This window comes from Haliotis cracherodii, unplaced genomic scaffold (genome assembly GCF_022045235.1).
Source record: "Haliotis cracherodii isolate W230 unplaced genomic scaffold, xgHalCrac1.p SCAF_7, whole genome shotgun sequence".
Lineage (NCBI taxonomy): Eukaryota > Metazoa > Mollusca > Gastropoda > Lepetellida > Haliotidae > Haliotis > Haliotis cracherodii.
The window spans coordinates 32,910,049-32,927,500 of NW_027266330.1; the positions used below are offsets into that span (position 1 = coordinate 32,910,049).

Sequence of the window (17,452 nt, forward strand, 5' to 3'; positions counted from 1 at the left end):
TCCCACACATATTTTTAATGCTTCATCTATTGTTTGTTTGTTGTTTAACGCCGCACTCAGCAATATTCCAGCTATATGGCGGCGGGATTGATGACATGAATCAACCAAGTCAGCGAGCCTGACCACCCGATCCCGTTAGTCGCCTCTTACGACAGCCATAGTCGCCTGGCTCATCGATTGATTATAACGACCAGTGACAGTTGTGTACACATAAAATGATTATATGATACGATATTATATATATATATATATATATATATATATATATATATATATATATATATATATATATATATATATATATACATATGTGTATATATATATATATATATTAAAGTTTAAGGTTTTTGGCTCCCAGGTTCGACCGATCCTGTAAGTGAAACTTTAAGTGAAAGTAGAGTCTGACCATGAACAGGTAGGTTATGAGAATCGTCTGATAGATAGTTATATTAGCCCAAGAATGGGCGTCACAGATTATAGATGTGTGACAAGCGAAAGCTTTTGCCTCTAGGTTTTGAACTGAAATCACTTCAGAATAATGGTATTCTCGAATTAATACACTCTCCAAGTAAACTGAACAAAACGCTTCAAGGCAATTACAAACTCTTTTAATGGAATATCTTGAACGAAGCATTACACAACAACTCATTTTCAAGAGGCGATGTTACCAAGACATTATTTGACCTTTGGTTAAAGCTGCTGAAGATGCGATGGACCTTAACAGAATAAATGTGAACGTAAATGAATCATCAAATGAATCCCTACACACATACTCATTCACACATAACACTATCATTTAGCAAACTTTAGTACAATGAAATACATTTTAACTTAAATGAAGCATCATTTTAACAAATGTATTCATGTGACATTAACACATCGGTATGAACTCATCTAAGTGATTAAACACAATGGCTTAAAATTAATTCTTTTCGTCAACATGTTTCATCTGTCATAAATGCCAACGAAATAAAAGTACAACACTCAAACCTTTACAGCTAGGGCTGTACGACATATACCAAAATTGATGAATATAATGAATAAGTGATATTTGAATGAAAAAACATCATTGTGCGTATTAACATTAAATATCACATACTTTTGAAGAATATTTCTACTTGAACCGGAAAGCAGATTTCCTCGCAATACAATAATTGAACATATACAATGGTAAAGATAAGTAACGCTCTGACAAGGCAGACATTTGTTGCATCATGATTTTTCTCGGACACCTATATCTTTTAGCTTCTTCCAGGTTATGATGTCCCTGGAAACGTCAACTGTCTTTCTGTCTGTGACAGACTGTCTGTCTGTCCTTCAGATTCATATTTGCATGCATTACAGTAAACACAATCTGACAACTCTTCATTCTTGGACGTAAAACTACACGCACAAGACAGGATTGCACATATGTAATCGTTCTACTGTTATACTGTACAATTGCTAGACTGTTCCTGGACAATGTTTTTGCAGTGAGTGGCGGATGCTGCCAGTAGGGCAGGACATGCTCACCCTTTTCGTTAACACTTTGTGTCATCACTGATTTTTAGTGATTCATTGATATAAGTTTTCACCGCAATATTTCCTTTCACGCACAATGGAGTGTGTTTCGGTGGATAATCAAGACTGGTCATTCTCTGGCGTTGCCGTTTTAAATATTTTGATAAGATTGCATAGAGTAAACAATCAGTTGTTCTGACTGATTAAAGTTTCTCTGCTATTGGAGACTTTGGCAAATAAGAGACCTCTTTGTGTCGGTCATTGTGACGTCAACCCCGCTGATCAGTTTCATCGCTACTGAAAAATCTTCAGACCTTCGCCAGACACCAAACATGGGGTAAAGGGTGTCCCGAAATTGAACATCATACTTGGCCACAACAACCTTCCTGTTCAAATCAATGAATGCGAGTCTCCCTCTCCCCACATCAAGCACAAGGCCATAGTGGAGGGTGGCCTGTGTGCCGGGAATGTCAGACATTGTGTCACTCATACAGCCTCCAAAATCCCCTTCCTCATACGATCGGGTACATATCTTTCCACCATGTTTCTTACATCTCCATACAGCGACGCACCAGGAGCGAGGCTGATTACAAACCCAGGTCCTGCTGTCAACCAGTCCTGCCTCGGAGAGACCCATCTCCAGGATCGGCGGCCACCCCTGTCCCCCGACAATTCCCACATGAGAATGTGTCTCCCAGTATTGGGCTGTATGGGGGATGCCGAGAGATGTTGTTGTGAGGAGATCTGGAGGAAGCAGAATAGGAATATGGCTGCAGGTGCCACTATATTCCTCTAATCCAGTGTTATCCTTGCGTTGTGTTGATGGTGGTGCATTCACTAACTTTCCATCTGAAGTGACATGCCATCTTCTTTGGTTGACTCGCTGGGCGTCAAGAAAAAGTACAGGACCTAAAACAAAATCATGTATTGTAATTTTACTCGTAGTGAATATACTTATTAGCTTCTAATGCTTCATTTAATTTATTTCTCTGTGGTAGTATAGTTCAGACATAATTACGAATGAGTTTTTTACGCATGTGCTCGTGACGGGTGCCAGTGGTGGGGAAGGATATGCTGGCCTTTCGCAGCATTTGATAGTGATTCATGATTCACTCTGCTTTTAGTAAAGATTTCTTATCGTATTGGAATTTAGTTTTTTTAACAATTACATTATATCAGGTATTATCACAATTTTCATTATAGTCGATAAACGGATAATTAACTTGGTTGACAATCTGTCTTTTGGGCTTATTGGCGGCAAGAAGGCCGGAATAACATCAATGACATCATGCGGAAATATCAATAGAAGTTCCGAATACAATTTAGTTCAAAATTAGTCTCAATGAACAGATAATTTCCATTTTCAACGTGGATATGTTAAATCAGGTTATATAAACATACTTAATTATCTGAAACATTCAATGTGGGGTGGAAATGTAGTAACACTCTTACATGAAACAGGATAACACTGGGTCGAATCCAGTTCTCCCACAAGGTGAAGAGGACAGCCAAAAGCTGAAATGACATAAAGGGGATGTGGTGAGATTTGGTATGATTATGTGCTTAGGTTACATTTCTGTGAAGAGTTCCAATTACCTAGATCTTCCACTGACAATGCATCTGGTTCGTTAACAGATTTTTGTGAATGCCGAGTTTGTTGTCCAAACACATTTGATCCCAATATTTCCATAAAGAGAACCGCATGTTCACATTTGTTTAGATTAGTTGACAATTAATACAGTTAGCTTACAATAAACTTTTGCAGTAAAGTGACATTCTTAGCAACGGCTGTTGTGCTATTTAATTAAACACAAACCTTTTTCCATATGTCCACTTTTGTCTTGTAGATAAGCTATCCTAGTATTAACCGCGGTTGTCATCTGATAAATATAAATATAAAATACATAATTAGTGTTGGGATATCAAATGTTTTCAATGTTTGGTAACAGTTTGTCACAACACGATGCATATTTCGTACAGACGAAGTGAAGGTTCGTTATGTACGTTATGTAAAATGATCCTCGTTTACATGAAGTTGTGAGTTTAATGGCCTTTACATGCAAGGAGTTGTGAGTGAAATGTAAAGTGTTCCTTATGTACATGGAACTGAGAGTAAACTGTTCCTCTTGCACATGGAGTTGTGAGTAAAATGTAAAGAAGTTCCTCTTGCACATCGAGTTGCGAGTACAATGTTCATGGAGCTGTAAGTAACGTGTACCTCGAGTACATGTACATTGAAGCTGTTGGTAAAGTGTTACGCGTGACATGGAGCTGTTTGTAGAGGGTTCCTCGTGTGCATGGAGCTGTTTGTAAAGTGTACCTCGTGACATGGAGCTGTTTGTAAAGTGTTCCTCGTGATATGGAGCTGTTTGTAAAGTGTTCCTCGTGTGCATGGAGTAATAAAGTGTTCCTCGTGTACTTGATACTGTGAGTAAAGTGTTATGCATGACATGGAGCTGCCAGTAAAGTGTTCCTTGTGATATGGAGCTGTTTGTAAAGTGTCCATCGTGACATGGAGCTGTTGTAAAGTGTTCATCGTGACATGGAGCTGTTTGTAAAGTGTTCCTCGTGATATGGAGCTGTGTTCCTTGTGTGCATACAGATGCGAGTAAAACGCTCCACGTGTAGTTGCAGCTGCGAGTAAAGTGTTACGCGTGGCATGGAGCTACCAGTAAAGTACATGTGTTTTTGTAAATTTAACACTTTCAAATTTACCACATTTGATGATGAGTGAACATACCCGTCCCAGCATTTTATAAATGCACATAACATCCAGTCTTCCCAACTGAAAATTCCTGAGCTGATGAACTGGACTGTCATGCTTGCAATGTTGTTGCCCGATGAGTCGTGCTAGAAAAGGAAATGTCAGAATAGAATGGACGGTTAGAAAAGAAGAAACATTGATTAGGAATATAATCATATTATTGACAGATAGTAACAGTATGTCATAAACGATAACGTCACATGACACTTTGAAACCCTGGGAAATGTGACAATATTTGCAACAAATACACATATGTGGGAATTAGACATATTACCCTGACCATTGTGATGAAAAATCAACATTCTGTTTCTTTGAGGCTTTTCTGACGCCTAATGTATGGCAACAACTACGTATTATTAGGAGTAGATATCTCTTATGAGGATGTTACGGATGTAAGCAACTGATCCTTCATTCACTCACAACTGAATGGTGATCTTGTGCTGTCATGACCCTTTGGCACTGCAACCTAAAAAGGAGAAACCATGAACTAGAATGGCATTTATTACATACCTTCAAAGAATATCCTAAAGGTTGAAACCAAACAATTATGACTATAACACAGCAGGGGATACATTTACGTAAAAGATGAAACCGAGGAGACTAGTGACAACACAAAGCTTTATACATAAGTGAGTGGGGGATGCTGTTTAACTTTACCGCACTATTCCAGTTACATGACGGCTGTCTGCTGTTCTTGACCATACAAACTGTTGACAAAGCGGTTGATATAATAAAGAGTATACCCCTTGCCGTGAGGACACACAATCAAGCAGGTCAGCTAGCCTGACCACCCGACCAATGTCAGTCGCCACTTATGACAAGTCTGGCTTGCTGGGTTCGAACCCAGAATCTGCATGGGGATCATGTAAAGAAAGAAAGCAAAAAAAATTTTAAAAAAAGCAGATCAACATTATGTTTTGTATTTTTGAAGTGCCATTAAAATTACTTGCGTGTTAGGAAAACGTCTTTAGAATACGATAACGATTCTCACTCGCTGCTGCTATACTTGTACCAGTTATATGCAATCGTTACACATACACACTATTGTATTAGTGTACGTCTGAATGCGTGTGTGGTTTCTCAAATAACATAAATCTTACCTCTTTTGTATCTGAATGGAATCCTTTCTTGCTTTTAGTGTCAATTTGTGGACCTTCCTGATCTGCAATGGAGCCACAGACAAGCTGAATGTTAAACTTTGCTTTTTGTGTTTGTACAAACTCGAGCATATATATTCTTTTACTTCAGAACAGTTTCGTCTTTTTTTCAAAGGCATTAAAAAACTTTCTATATTTGGTCATTAAGAGATTTCACTTTTCCAGTTTGACGGACCCATTTTAAGGAAATGTAAGAATAGAAATTATAATGGCCAATATGACTTGGGGATTCTTTTAGACAAATCCAAATCTTACTATCATTCTGATAGCTGTACATGATCGAATCTAGAGAAGGCAACCGAATGACTAAAAACATGAATGATTGAGGGATTTAACGACCCTTGTAACAGAATTCTAGTTGTATCACGGCATGTCAGTTTGATTTGGGAGGAAAGACCGAAGTGATGCAGGTCTCAGATGTTTACCACTTCGATGAAAGCCACGAGTACGGGTATCGGGATGAACCCACAACCATAGGTGTCTGGTGTGCCCCATGGACGCAACTCTGCATGTAACCGAATTGCGGGGCCTCAGACGACTGGGCCACCCGTTTCCCCCACCTAATCCATTCCCTTTCAAACATGACACAAGAGAAATGAATTATCAAGCAAAGGTGAATTCAACGCCCTTCTTGTTCAGCAAATTAAGGAAAAGCCTTGCGTAGATAATTGCCCCCACTCTAACTGCATTTTAGAATTTCCTTGACAAATACCTTCCTGGTCAGAATGTGTTTCGTGCACCAGAGGGCCATGTCGGTCTAGCTGATCCTAAAACAGTGAACCAAATCCATAAATACAGTTATTTAATGCACGAGTGTAATTTGAAGTAATATGTTTCCATCTCTGGATCCAAGTGAGTGAGTGAGTTGGGTTTAACAGTATTCCAGTTATATCACGTCGTGTCAGCTTGTTCTGGGAGGAAAGCACGAAGTGATGCAGGTCTCAGACGTTTACCACTTCGGTGAAACCCACGAGCACGGGTATGGTGCTGACAAACCTAGAAACATAATCGGGGCGAACCGGGATTCGAACCCACAATCATAGGTTTCTGGCGTGCCCAAGGGACGCAAATCTGCACAGCGAATCGCGGCGCCTTAGACGACTGGGCCACCCGTGCCCCCCTCTGGATCCAAAGCAAATCTAGGATGAATCTAACAACACTGATCTAACAACATATTTCATTTTCAATGGTGCTGGTTATTGCACATAATATATTTATATCATCTATTTCCCATGAATACCGTAATTTATATAATTATTGAGAATTAGGGTAAATAAGTTCCACATTAATGCTAGTTTAACTCACTTGTCCTTACAAAGTCAAATTTTGTGCATCGGTCATGAAGATATGTATACTTACATAATCGAATCTTTTCGTGTCTTCGCCGAACCAGGCTAGCGTGACCGTATTTCTTTTCAGGAAGCCCAGTGTGTTCTGCCACTCAACTAGGCAACAATAAATATCAGCATACAATTCGAGTCAACATAATTACGAATGTAAATATTGAGGGTGCTAAAAGGAATAAATCTGCTTTGAATATTCAAGAATGGAAAAGGTCACTGTTGTATGCAGTGGAGGGTACTCTCCTTTATACTGGAATGTATGCCAAAAGAATCGGAATTCAGAAATGGACACCAGCTTGATAGTGCACGGCACTGGGCCATTCGAGGCTGCAGGCTTGCATTGTCTATATTTTATTACCATTTTCGTCCAATGGTGCCAAGCTGCCTATGCCAAAAAGGTACATTTGTGTATTCCATAACACGTCAGTACATAGAAGTGTACCTGGGATACATACTTGTGCAACACCATACCACGACCCCTTTAGCGGGGATACGTACGTTGTTTAACATCAGCGGCAGTATGTAAACTGTTTAACATTAGATGGTATACTTACCAGTGGCAGTATGTAACCTGTTAAACATCAGGTGGAATACGTACCAGTGGCAGTATGTAACCTGTTAAACATCGGGTGGTATACGTACCAGTGGCAGTATGTAACCTGTTAAACATCGGGTGGTATACATACCAGTGGCAGTATGTAACCTGTTAAACATCGGGTGGTATACGTACCAGTGGCAGTAGGTAACCTGTTAAACATCGGGTGGTATACTTACCAGTGGCAGTGTGTTACCTGTTAAACATCGGGTGGTATACTTACCAGTGGCAGTGTGTTACCTGTTAAACATCGGGTGGTATACGTACCAGTGGCAGTATGTAACCTGTTAAACATCGGGTGGTATACTTACCAGTGGCAGTGTGTTACCTGTTAAACATCGGGTGGTATACTTACCAGTGGCAGTGTGTTACCTGTTAAACATAGGGTGGTATACTTACCAGTGGCAGTGTGTTACCTGTTAAACATCGGGTGGTATACGTACCAGTGGCAGTATGTAACCTGTTAAACATCGGGTGGTATACATACCAGTGGCAGTATGTAACCTGTTAAACATCGGGTGGTATACTTACCAGTGGCAGTGTGTTACCTGTTAAACATCGGGTGGTATACTTACCAGTGGCAGTGTGTTACCTGTTAAACATCGGGTGGTATACTTACCAGTGGCAGTGTGTTACCTGTGAAACATCAGGTGGTATACTTACCAGTGGCAGTATGTAACCTGTTAAACATCGGGTGGTATACTTACCAGTGGCAGTGTGTTACCTGTTAAACATCGGGTGGTAAACTTACCAGTGGCAGTATGTAACCTTATTAACATCGGGTGGTATACGTACCAGTGGCAGTATGTAACCTGTTTAACATCGGGTGGTATACGTACCAGTGGCAGTATGTAACCTGTTAAACATCAGGTGGTATACGTACCAGTGGCAGTAGGTAACCTGTTTAACATCAGGTGGTTCACTTACCAGCGGCAGTACATTACCTATTTAACATCAGGTAGTATAATTACCAGTGAGAAGAGGAAGCAGTTGCCTTATGTTTTCATCTCTTGCCTGAAACAAAACAAAACGTTCATAATAATCTATACGACATTAACCGATTATTTTGAAAATATGTATTCATATAATCAGAAGTTCTTTTGACCGCAGAATATGTTTGTGTCTTGAATATAATATAAATAAAAAGCAGAGTACGATTAAAATTGGTTGTGTTACCCTCTCAAGACTCTCCAATCTTTCTTTGAGTTTGTCAGTTCCATCAACTGCAGAGGAAAAAGAGTTCTTATCTGAATAGAAATTCAGATGAAATAAGACTTTGTAAATCAACTTAATATTTCAATGAAATTTTGATTGATGAGTATTGATAGATTTGACAGTGTGCAATACTAGAATGTGAAAGCGTTTAAATTAGACACTACTGGGGTCACCCAGGGAGGAATTAATTCTCTTGGGAAAGTAGAGAAAATATCAGCATATTCAAAGTTAGGTGAAACTGGTGCATGAGGAATGACATTGAAATATGTGACACACGTAAAGGCGTCAATGACGAAGGACGCTGTTATGCTTACACCATTGTCTTTCGTCCGCTCCTGTGTTCTGAAGTTGACCCTGCGTTTCTGAAATAGCTGGGGGATGTTGTTTAGATACGTCCTGGGAAGAAGACACAAAAACAGATTTTACCCACCCAATATCTTTGAAGACATACAATACAGTTTGTAAACATATTAAAGATTCACTGTGAACTGTGTGTTTTCCTATACACACTAATGATGCAATTATATTGAATTAAATGAAAAAATATTGTATTAGAACCATCTGAAAGTACGCATGTATTGACGTAAATGCTTAAGTTATATTACTTGGTTGATATAAATCATTTGTTAGGGCGCTATAACTCATTGTAATATAATTAGCCAGGCTTCTCAGAAAAAAACCCACCCCACTGCATTCATGAAATAATTTGTACAAAAGAGTAAAGTGTCATCTTTTGATATAAGACAGATTTACAGTCCTCTTGAACAAAGGGAATAACGTAGGAAGATAACAAACTTCAACTAACAGGTGAAGCACAGTTTTCATCCTCTTCTTTGGAGCTGCGTCTGTGCCTCGGCTTCTGATGGTGTTTCTTCTTGTGCTTCTGTTTCTTCCTCTGTTTCTCCCTCTCCTCTGCTATGGGATATAAGTTGACATTTGATTGATTTCCCTGACCGTCATTCATTTGACCTCAGAGCATTGCTGGGGAGATGTCTTTGTGAAATTAAGTTTCGAAACAGTATGGCATCCCATGCATAGTATATGAATGTTGCTATTATAGTTGGCTTGATGATGAGAATGTTATTACTAAAATGCATTCAGTATCAAAAGACCGAAATCACATTTTGAAGTGAATAACGTTACATAATCAATTTATATGTCCGTATTGACAACAACAAACCTTTCTTGGTGTTTAGACACTGTTGTACGTTTTTGCTATGGTTTTTCTCCTGAAATGGAATAATAAATAATTAAAACTGATACAAAAATGCTCTCAATAACATCATATGAATAAAAGCGACACAAGGCTCTCATACTCATACGAAATCTCTCAAATCAATTCACAATTCCTGCTACATTATAAGCATGAAGATCCTGGTTAGAGTAGTCTTCAGCAGTCCATGCTTGCCGTAAAATGCCACTATGCTTGTCGTAAAAGGCGACTTACCGGATCGGGTGGCCAGGCTCGCTAACGTGGCTGATGCATGTCATCGTATCCCAACTGCATAGATCGATTCTCATAATGTCAGTCGAGATGGGTATTAGTTAAATAAAAATATTCACTGTGTACATACTTGTAGTGACTCCTCCTCCTTTGTATGATGTGTATCCCCAGAAGCTTCGGTAGCTGAATAAAATAGTTGTGACATCAATATATAGACATAAGTGTTATTATTGAGTGAAGCTGATATAAAAGTTTTATCTTTCTGTGTAATACATGTGAAATATTCATCATTTCATATATAGACACCATACTGAACAATTTCGTGATTTTATGTAACTGATCTCATGACGACGAACTAAATTAATAACATCGATCAGTACATACCTTTTTCCAAGAAGGTCGTTTTGGCTGTGAGGTACATCAGTTTAGTCTTCCCTTCAATGAAGGCCTGGACAATAGTAATAATATTGGATGAAAACAATCAATTTAAAATTAAGGATAATTGAAAGAGGGTATTCAAAATGAATTAAGAAGCACAAATACAACTTATTTTTTAAACTCGTATAAAGTCTTGTCATACCAGTCTCAGAATAGGGAAAGGGTCTTTTTGATGTTGTATTCCTTCCATAAACTTCACCAGATGAGGTTCCTGTACATCCGGCTCCAGAGCAAGGTCCAGTGATGCTACAAAACAGATTTATTACCAATGATGAGTAAACTCTATGTGAAAAATTGTGTTGAATTAACACAACCATTGAGGTTAATCTTTGAATTTATACGGATCATAAAGTACATTGACGCAGATACAGAATAACTTCAGATGAGAATTGAACCGTGAAGATCCGGGGTACAATAGGTCTTCAGCAACCAGTGCTTGCCGTAAAAGGCGACTATGCTTGTCGTAAGAAGCGACTAACGGGATAGGGTGGTCAGGGTCACTGACTTGGTTGATGTATGTCATCGTATCCCAATCGCGCGGATCGATGCTCATAATATCAGTCACTGGTTTGTCTGGTCCAGACTCGATCATTTACAGACCGACGTCATTTAGGTGGAATATTGCTGAGTGCGGCGTTAGACAACAAACAAACAAATCAGATTAGAATTGATTTTGGTGACAACACCATTATATCGCCATGGTCAAATTGCAATATTATGAGCACAGGGTACAGATAGTAGAGTAATATACCATATCATTTATTCTAACGTTAAAACAATGATGGTTACTACGAATAGAAACCAGGTTAGAGAGTTACACTAAATTCCATTGAGCACCATCAGGTTTAAATTCGACACAAAACGTCCCACTTACGGAGTGAAATGTTGTCTTTTGAAGACTTTTCAGGTAGCATATTCATTTTGTGGCTGATAGTGTCGAGCTGAAAAAGGAATAATAAAATGTACAATGTTTAAAATTACCCGTATTCAAATAATGATGACTCCCTGAATACAATCGTACCTCGGCAATGTCGGACACGTACATTTTATGAATAGGAGGAAGTATTTCCCGGATGTTCTGACAATTTGCAAGTCGATTATCAAGACCTTTTCTCCCAATATCGGTTCCCATATCCCCACACTTTGCGATGCGACCCTTTGGTCGTTGCGTTTATCTACGTTGCCCAGCTACATGTATGTAAACAACTCACTAGACACTTCCCGCTAAGCAATTACGTCGTCCAATTTACGACGTCATCAAGCAAAACACGCTACGTTCTTCATTGTTCTTGCGATTTATCGCGAAGCTATGTTATACTCGTAAATATACATAAAAGCGACTAAACCCTATCCATAAACATAAAAATTCTGCTAAGAGCAGAGTCCATTGTATTCAGACTATGTCATACGAAGTTAGATAACAGCTAGACTGATGTGTACTTCATGGGGCGTTTGGGGGATAAAGGCTTCAAGAACCAGAATATATTGATTTTGCAATCTTTTCCCCAACACAACACAACTTACGACATGAGAGCCTGTTAGTTGATGGAATAATCTGAGAACATCCATTTCACACTGCATGTAATTCATCTTTTGTTTCCACTCCTCTGAAAAGGGAATAATATTCATGGAATTAGGTGTTCTCCCTTAAAATATTTATTGATAAAGGGTCGTTATTATACGTCCTTCATTTCTCATTTTACAACGCATTCCCTAAATAACATACCACTTTTCATTGCCTCCAGTTGACTGTCCATCGCGTTTACAACCTGAAACATATATTGAATGTTTTTCACTGTAACCACTGCAACCACAATTTTGAGAAGAACAATTCCTTTGAGGGGTTTTCATTATATGGATCTATTGACCGTGTTGCCTTGTTTGATTCGAAAGAAGTCTAAAACAAGAATCCCTTTGAATTAAAAGGTTGAGCACACCACGAACATGAACATTATTTGAATATGAATACACAACAACTTTGTTTGTTGGTTGGTTTGTTGTTTAACGCCGCACTCAGCAATATTCCAGCTTTATGACGGCGGTCTGTAAATAATCAAGTCTGGACCAGCAAATCCAGTGATTGATATCATGAGCATCGATCCACGCAATTGGGATCGATTACATGCTTCAACCAAGTCAGCGAGTCTGACCACCCGATCCCGTTAGTAGCCTCGAACGACAAGCATAGTCACCTTTTACGGCAGGCATGGGTTGCTGAAGGCCTATTCTACCCCGGATCTGCACGGGTCTTCTGTTAATGAACCAGATCATATTTCCAAACATTTGCCACATATACATTATGCCCAGCTAACTGTATTCATTTATTAATGCACGTATAAGAAGGTGTGTTGTTGAGGAAAGCGATTGTTAGATGGTGAATATTTGAATTTACCGTCTCTACAGAAGCCAAACTCTTCTTCAGGTCTGCAGTACTTGGATCTGTGAAAAGAAATGATGTGCAATTTCCATTTCCCTAACTAGGAACAGCACCCCTTTTTTAACTAGGACATTTCATCAGCTGTAAACCCTGTAGTATAACAATATATACTTACTCACAGAGCTACCATTTAAAGTATAGTTTCCTACACAATTAGGGCCTTTGTGGTTTGAATGAAAGATGGATGATATGAATTGATCCCTAATCTAACACTCACCTTTTAAAAACTGCCAGTGACGACCACTTGTTTCATGCAATATAGCATGAGTGTCGTGGACAACGTTCTCAAACTTAGAGAGATCACAATTCCCAACATCGTACAGTGATATTGTTGATGGATGCACTGACCTGAAAAATGGATCCGTACATAACATAACCAAGAATCGGATGAATTTTACAGATGGGTAAATGTCATATGTATCCAAACATAAAATGTTTCATCTGAGAATGACTTGTCACATATATAAGCTGTTGGAGGCAACCCCTCCTCCATGATTTCGTTTACAATGATTTATATTTACCTCAGTCGGTCTCTCTCCTCCCTGGACCTGCACACCAGGAGAGTTTCCCCCAGCCTGCTCAGTCTCCTGGCCACCTCAAGCATCAGCGTCGTGGCTCCACTGCCTGTTTCACATCTCACCCGGACATGGTTATTGTTCATGTTCTCCACCAAAACGAGACACTGTTCTTTAGTGAGAAACCTTATGACCATGTCATTAGGATCCCCATTTCCTGTGAACACTGACTTTGTTTCAGCAATAACTGCCCAAAACGCAGTCACAACTTGATCATACTTCTTTCGGTTCATTGAGAATGAAGACTGTGGAAGGAAGAACGAAGATAACATTGCGTGTATTTGCAACCTCGTCTGGAACAATCCACTATCTTTCAGATCGTTTCTACAGATTATCCCATGTACAATGTTAAAACTCTCACTCGTAAACAACCGCAACTTAGCAGTCACCTCTCTGGTTAAATGCGCATTGTAATCCCTCACATCCTTTGTCTCCGGAAAAGCCCCAACAACTGTAAGCAACAAAGGGGGTTGTTGGGGCACTGCCACGAAAATATCACATTGTTGTTGCAATGTTCGTGGCAACGTAGATAAGTTGAATGTTGGCACAGCGGATTTTGTCAACAGTACAAGGCCAGATGTGTCCCTGCTTGTTTCAGAACTTGCACCTTTCACTATGTTTTCCTTGAATAGAAATCCATCCCCTCTAATTCGTGACTCCAAATCATCATTAATGTTTACCAAATCTTCGTTCGGTCTGGATGGCACAATGTTGATGATACCTGTAATATGGAGTTCAAAATAATATGTGAAATGAAACGATGGTAATTCCTCAAGAAATAGGAACATATGAATTTGAACTCAGTGTCATGTATTTTGTTCAAATGAAAATTTGCCACAGGACGAAAACAATAAATCAAAGATTTTTTCGTTCAGACGCATATTAGAATAAAACACAACTGTTTTCATGTACACTAATTGATCACTGAAAATCAATAACAATATGTATTGCAGGACCTTTGACGTTGAACAAGAAACTGAGCTTTTGTTGAAAACAACATTGTTTTTAATTTATTTTTGTACATTTGTTGTACGTTAATTCAGTGATGGGAAACTGATCATAGTTTGATTTCACTATATGTGTATATATGGACGTGTGTACAAGTATATATTAGTGATATGCATGAAGGATGCAGGGTACCTTCTTTCCCAAAGTAACTTTTGATTTCAGCTATGCTTCTTCCTATTTGTTTCAAAGGAGGGCGAAGAAAATCTTTACTGGTCAAATGAAAGTCGTTTTCCTCCTCTGTCTTCACTTTTCCCTGAAAAATATTCCAATCTGTTGCAGTTATCCAATCTAACACCTTAACATGAATACATATGGAGTGAGTGAGTATGGTTTTACGCCGCTTTTAGCAATATTTCAGCAATATCACGGCGGAGGACACCAGAAATGAGCTTCACACATTGTACCCATGTCGGGAATCGAACCCGGGTCTTCGGCGTGACGAGCGAACGCTTTAACCACTAGGCTACCCGACCGCCCCGAATACACATGGAGTGTTTGAATCAATGACACTATCATCCTTGATGACCCAGTGTATCATATATCCATTCTCTTAGGATACATACCAAGGAACTATTAGCTTCGTCTTCAGATATGTTTGGATGACACAACCAAACAAATAGACGTCCAGTCAAATTTCATTGTCATAATTTAAACTGGTATTCATATCAACCTTTGCTTGCTTTTACAAAAACAATAGGAACGTCTTATCGTACAAGGACTTCCCTTCACGTCTCCAGCTAAACAATAATCTATAACAGTAATCGTGTAATTACACCGAGTGCTCGGTCACAAGAGGACATTTGTGATGTAGATCTTTTTCTCAAAACGCATTCTGAAGAGGCTTCTTGATTTTTGTTGCTGATCTCAATCGCACAAGCGTGCGTAATTCTGTGCAAAGTTAGTGATAAAAGAAAATGCGTTTGTGACATTAATTCCAAACCGAGGCTATGATGAAAATATCACAATAAAATCGAGATACAAGACAATGAGAAGTCGAGGATGTAAAACTTATGTCCTTTTGCAATCAAATTATGCCAGACACAGTTGTATCATCTATACATACTCACAGCATACACTGTACATTGGATTAGATTCAGAGGACTTGATATCAGTAAATGATGAAGAGTTGATGATGAAAATGTTTACCTCAAGTTTCGCCATTATCTGACTAGTTGACTTGCTGATCTGAAATAACATGATCATTTTGCTAACTAAATGTACTCAGTTCAGAATATAAATGTATGATCATATTGTACGACAGTGATATCACGAATCAAGGAGCGCTCACTTGATCTTTATTTAACTGGTGCTCATGTGTTATCAGAATATAGTATTTAGTTAATTATGACTTACAGAAAAGGAATATGGGTTGAAAATATTGTCTATGGCCTATTGTATTTGTGTCTTCCTTTTTATTGCTTGTAGGTGGCGACTAAATCGGATCTTGTTTTCAGATTATGTGTGTGTGTGCTGCAAGCTCGCCATGACAGAGATAGAATGCGACGTGATATAAAATTCAAATAGAAAGGAGTGAGTGAGTAAGTTTGATTTTACGCCGCTTTTAGCAATGTTTCAGCAATATCACTACGGGAGTGGGTGGAGTTGAACACCGCTGTGAACAGTATTGCAGTTATATAACGGCATGTCGGATTCACGTGGGAGGAAAGCCCGAAGTGATGCAGGTCTCAGATGTTTACAACTTTGGAGAAGCCCACGAACACAGGCACGGTGCTGAGAAACCTAGAAACATAATCGGGGCGAACCGTGATTCGAATTCACAACCGCAGCTTTCTGGCGTGCCCATGGGACGCAACTCTGCAGAGCTAATTGTGGCGTCTTAGACTACTGGGCTACACTTGTTTCCCTGATGTAAGGGAGAGCGGGTGATACAATATTTTAAATTCATTGCGCCTCAAAGTGAGATTGACCAATCATAGAGAAGAACACCTAACCCCGTATACCTTCAGTTAAAATCCAAGATGGTTGTTACTCACCTAATGTGAGACCGTATACCGTTAGTCACAGCCATTTTGGATTTTCCAACACCCATCTCACATCTTTCACATGACAATTCTGGTTCAGAAATTCGTTATTCGACACTGTTTGTGTTTCAGTATCATCGATTGTGATTTGCAAATACATTATTTGTTAAAGAAACCACGTTCATGACTTTATTAATAAATACTATAGAGAGAAAAAGCGGGGGTCAATGAATTAGAAATAGCAACGTCATAGAACATAATGTAGAATGACGTCACAAATAAGAAACGTGACACCAATGACGTCACATAGCAATAGAAAAGATAGCAACCCGTCGTTAGGGAAAAGCGGACTGCTATCAAGTTACATTAGCCTCCTCATTTCTGATAACATGCAGGCATATTTGTGATAATTCTATCCATGTTTATATAATATTTGCTTAAATGTTCGCGTTTAGTGCATTGCATATTCCATTGTTAACGTTTTATGTTTACATTAATCGGAAACACATATGTAATGGTCCTTTAATACTGGTCTTTAATACCAGTTGTAAGTATCAAGTTTTTATTTTGACATGTGCGATAAAGATACCAAAGAGTCTCAGCTTTTCGGCATATAAATTCGCTCACACCTCGCCCAATATTTTTCTCCCCACCTATTATGGTACCGTATACGGCAACTAAAGACACCATATATAATAATATATGAAGGATATAAGCAAGGTCATGGATATGATCATATTACCTATGCAGTATTGTTAAGGAGAGAAGACCTGGGATGACGCAGCAATTGCCCGGAACCACTCCTCGAGCGTGTATGTTGTGACAGTGTTGTTGACTATTCTGTGGGCTAATGGTCCTTGTCTGTCATAGAACACGATCCCACTGACTGGTTTGATGTTTACATGTATTACAAAGTTTCCTCCTGTCGTATTTAATGTACTGTCTGTCCCGGTGCGTGTCAGTGAGTGAAGGAATTCAACCTTCACTAAATCCA

The 17,452-nt window shown here is 39.0% G+C and overlaps 1 protein-coding gene across 5 annotated transcripts in view; it reads right to left on the bottom strand.

Moving 5' to 3' along the window:
* Positions 1–605: 605 nt before the first annotated feature.
* Positions 606–17,452, bottom strand: part of LOC139447680 (uncharacterized) — a 35,147-nt gene continuing 18,300 nt past the window's right edge. For 2 of the 5 annotated variants that reach the window (XM_071229110.1, XM_071229112.1), the window contains 24 exons: positions 15,623–15,661; positions 14,609–14,729; positions 13,415–14,189; positions 13,111–13,241; positions 12,849–12,895; positions 12,183–12,225; positions 11,981–12,063; positions 11,331–11,397; positions 10,599–10,702; positions 10,403–10,466; positions 10,149–10,201; positions 9,755–9,803; positions 9,380–9,489; positions 8,889–8,970; positions 8,536–8,582; positions 8,331–8,373; positions 6,781–6,866; positions 6,134–6,188; positions 5,365–5,426; positions 4,685–4,730; positions 4,241–4,350; positions 3,317–3,380; positions 2,953–3,015; positions 606–2,409 (listed from right to left, as the gene is read on the bottom strand). In XM_071229110.1, coding sequence (XP_071085211.1) covers positions 1,718–2,409; positions 2,953–3,015; positions 3,317–3,380; positions 4,241–4,350; positions 4,685–4,730; positions 5,365–5,426; positions 6,134–6,188; positions 6,781–6,866; positions 8,331–8,373; positions 8,536–8,582; positions 8,889–8,970; positions 9,380–9,489; positions 9,755–9,803; positions 10,149–10,201; positions 10,403–10,466; positions 10,599–10,702; positions 11,331–11,397; positions 11,981–12,063; positions 12,183–12,225; positions 12,849–12,895; positions 13,111–13,241; positions 13,415–14,189; positions 14,609–14,729; positions 15,623–15,661 — 3,036 coding nt within the window. In that variant the 3' untranslated portion in view covers positions 606–1,717. Of the gene's footprint in view, positions 2,410–2,952; positions 3,016–3,316; positions 3,381–4,240; positions 4,351–4,684; positions 4,731–5,364; positions 5,427–6,133; positions 6,189–6,780; positions 6,867–8,330; positions 8,374–8,535; positions 8,583–8,888; positions 8,971–9,379; positions 9,490–9,754; positions 9,804–10,148; positions 10,202–10,402; positions 10,467–10,598; positions 10,703–11,330; positions 11,398–11,980; positions 12,064–12,182; positions 12,226–12,848; positions 12,896–13,110; positions 13,242–13,414; positions 14,190–14,608; positions 14,730–15,622; positions 15,662–17,200 lie in introns of all 5 variants that reach the window. The other 3 variants (XM_071229114.1, XM_071229113.1, XM_071229115.1) reach the window with 3 other exon arrangements.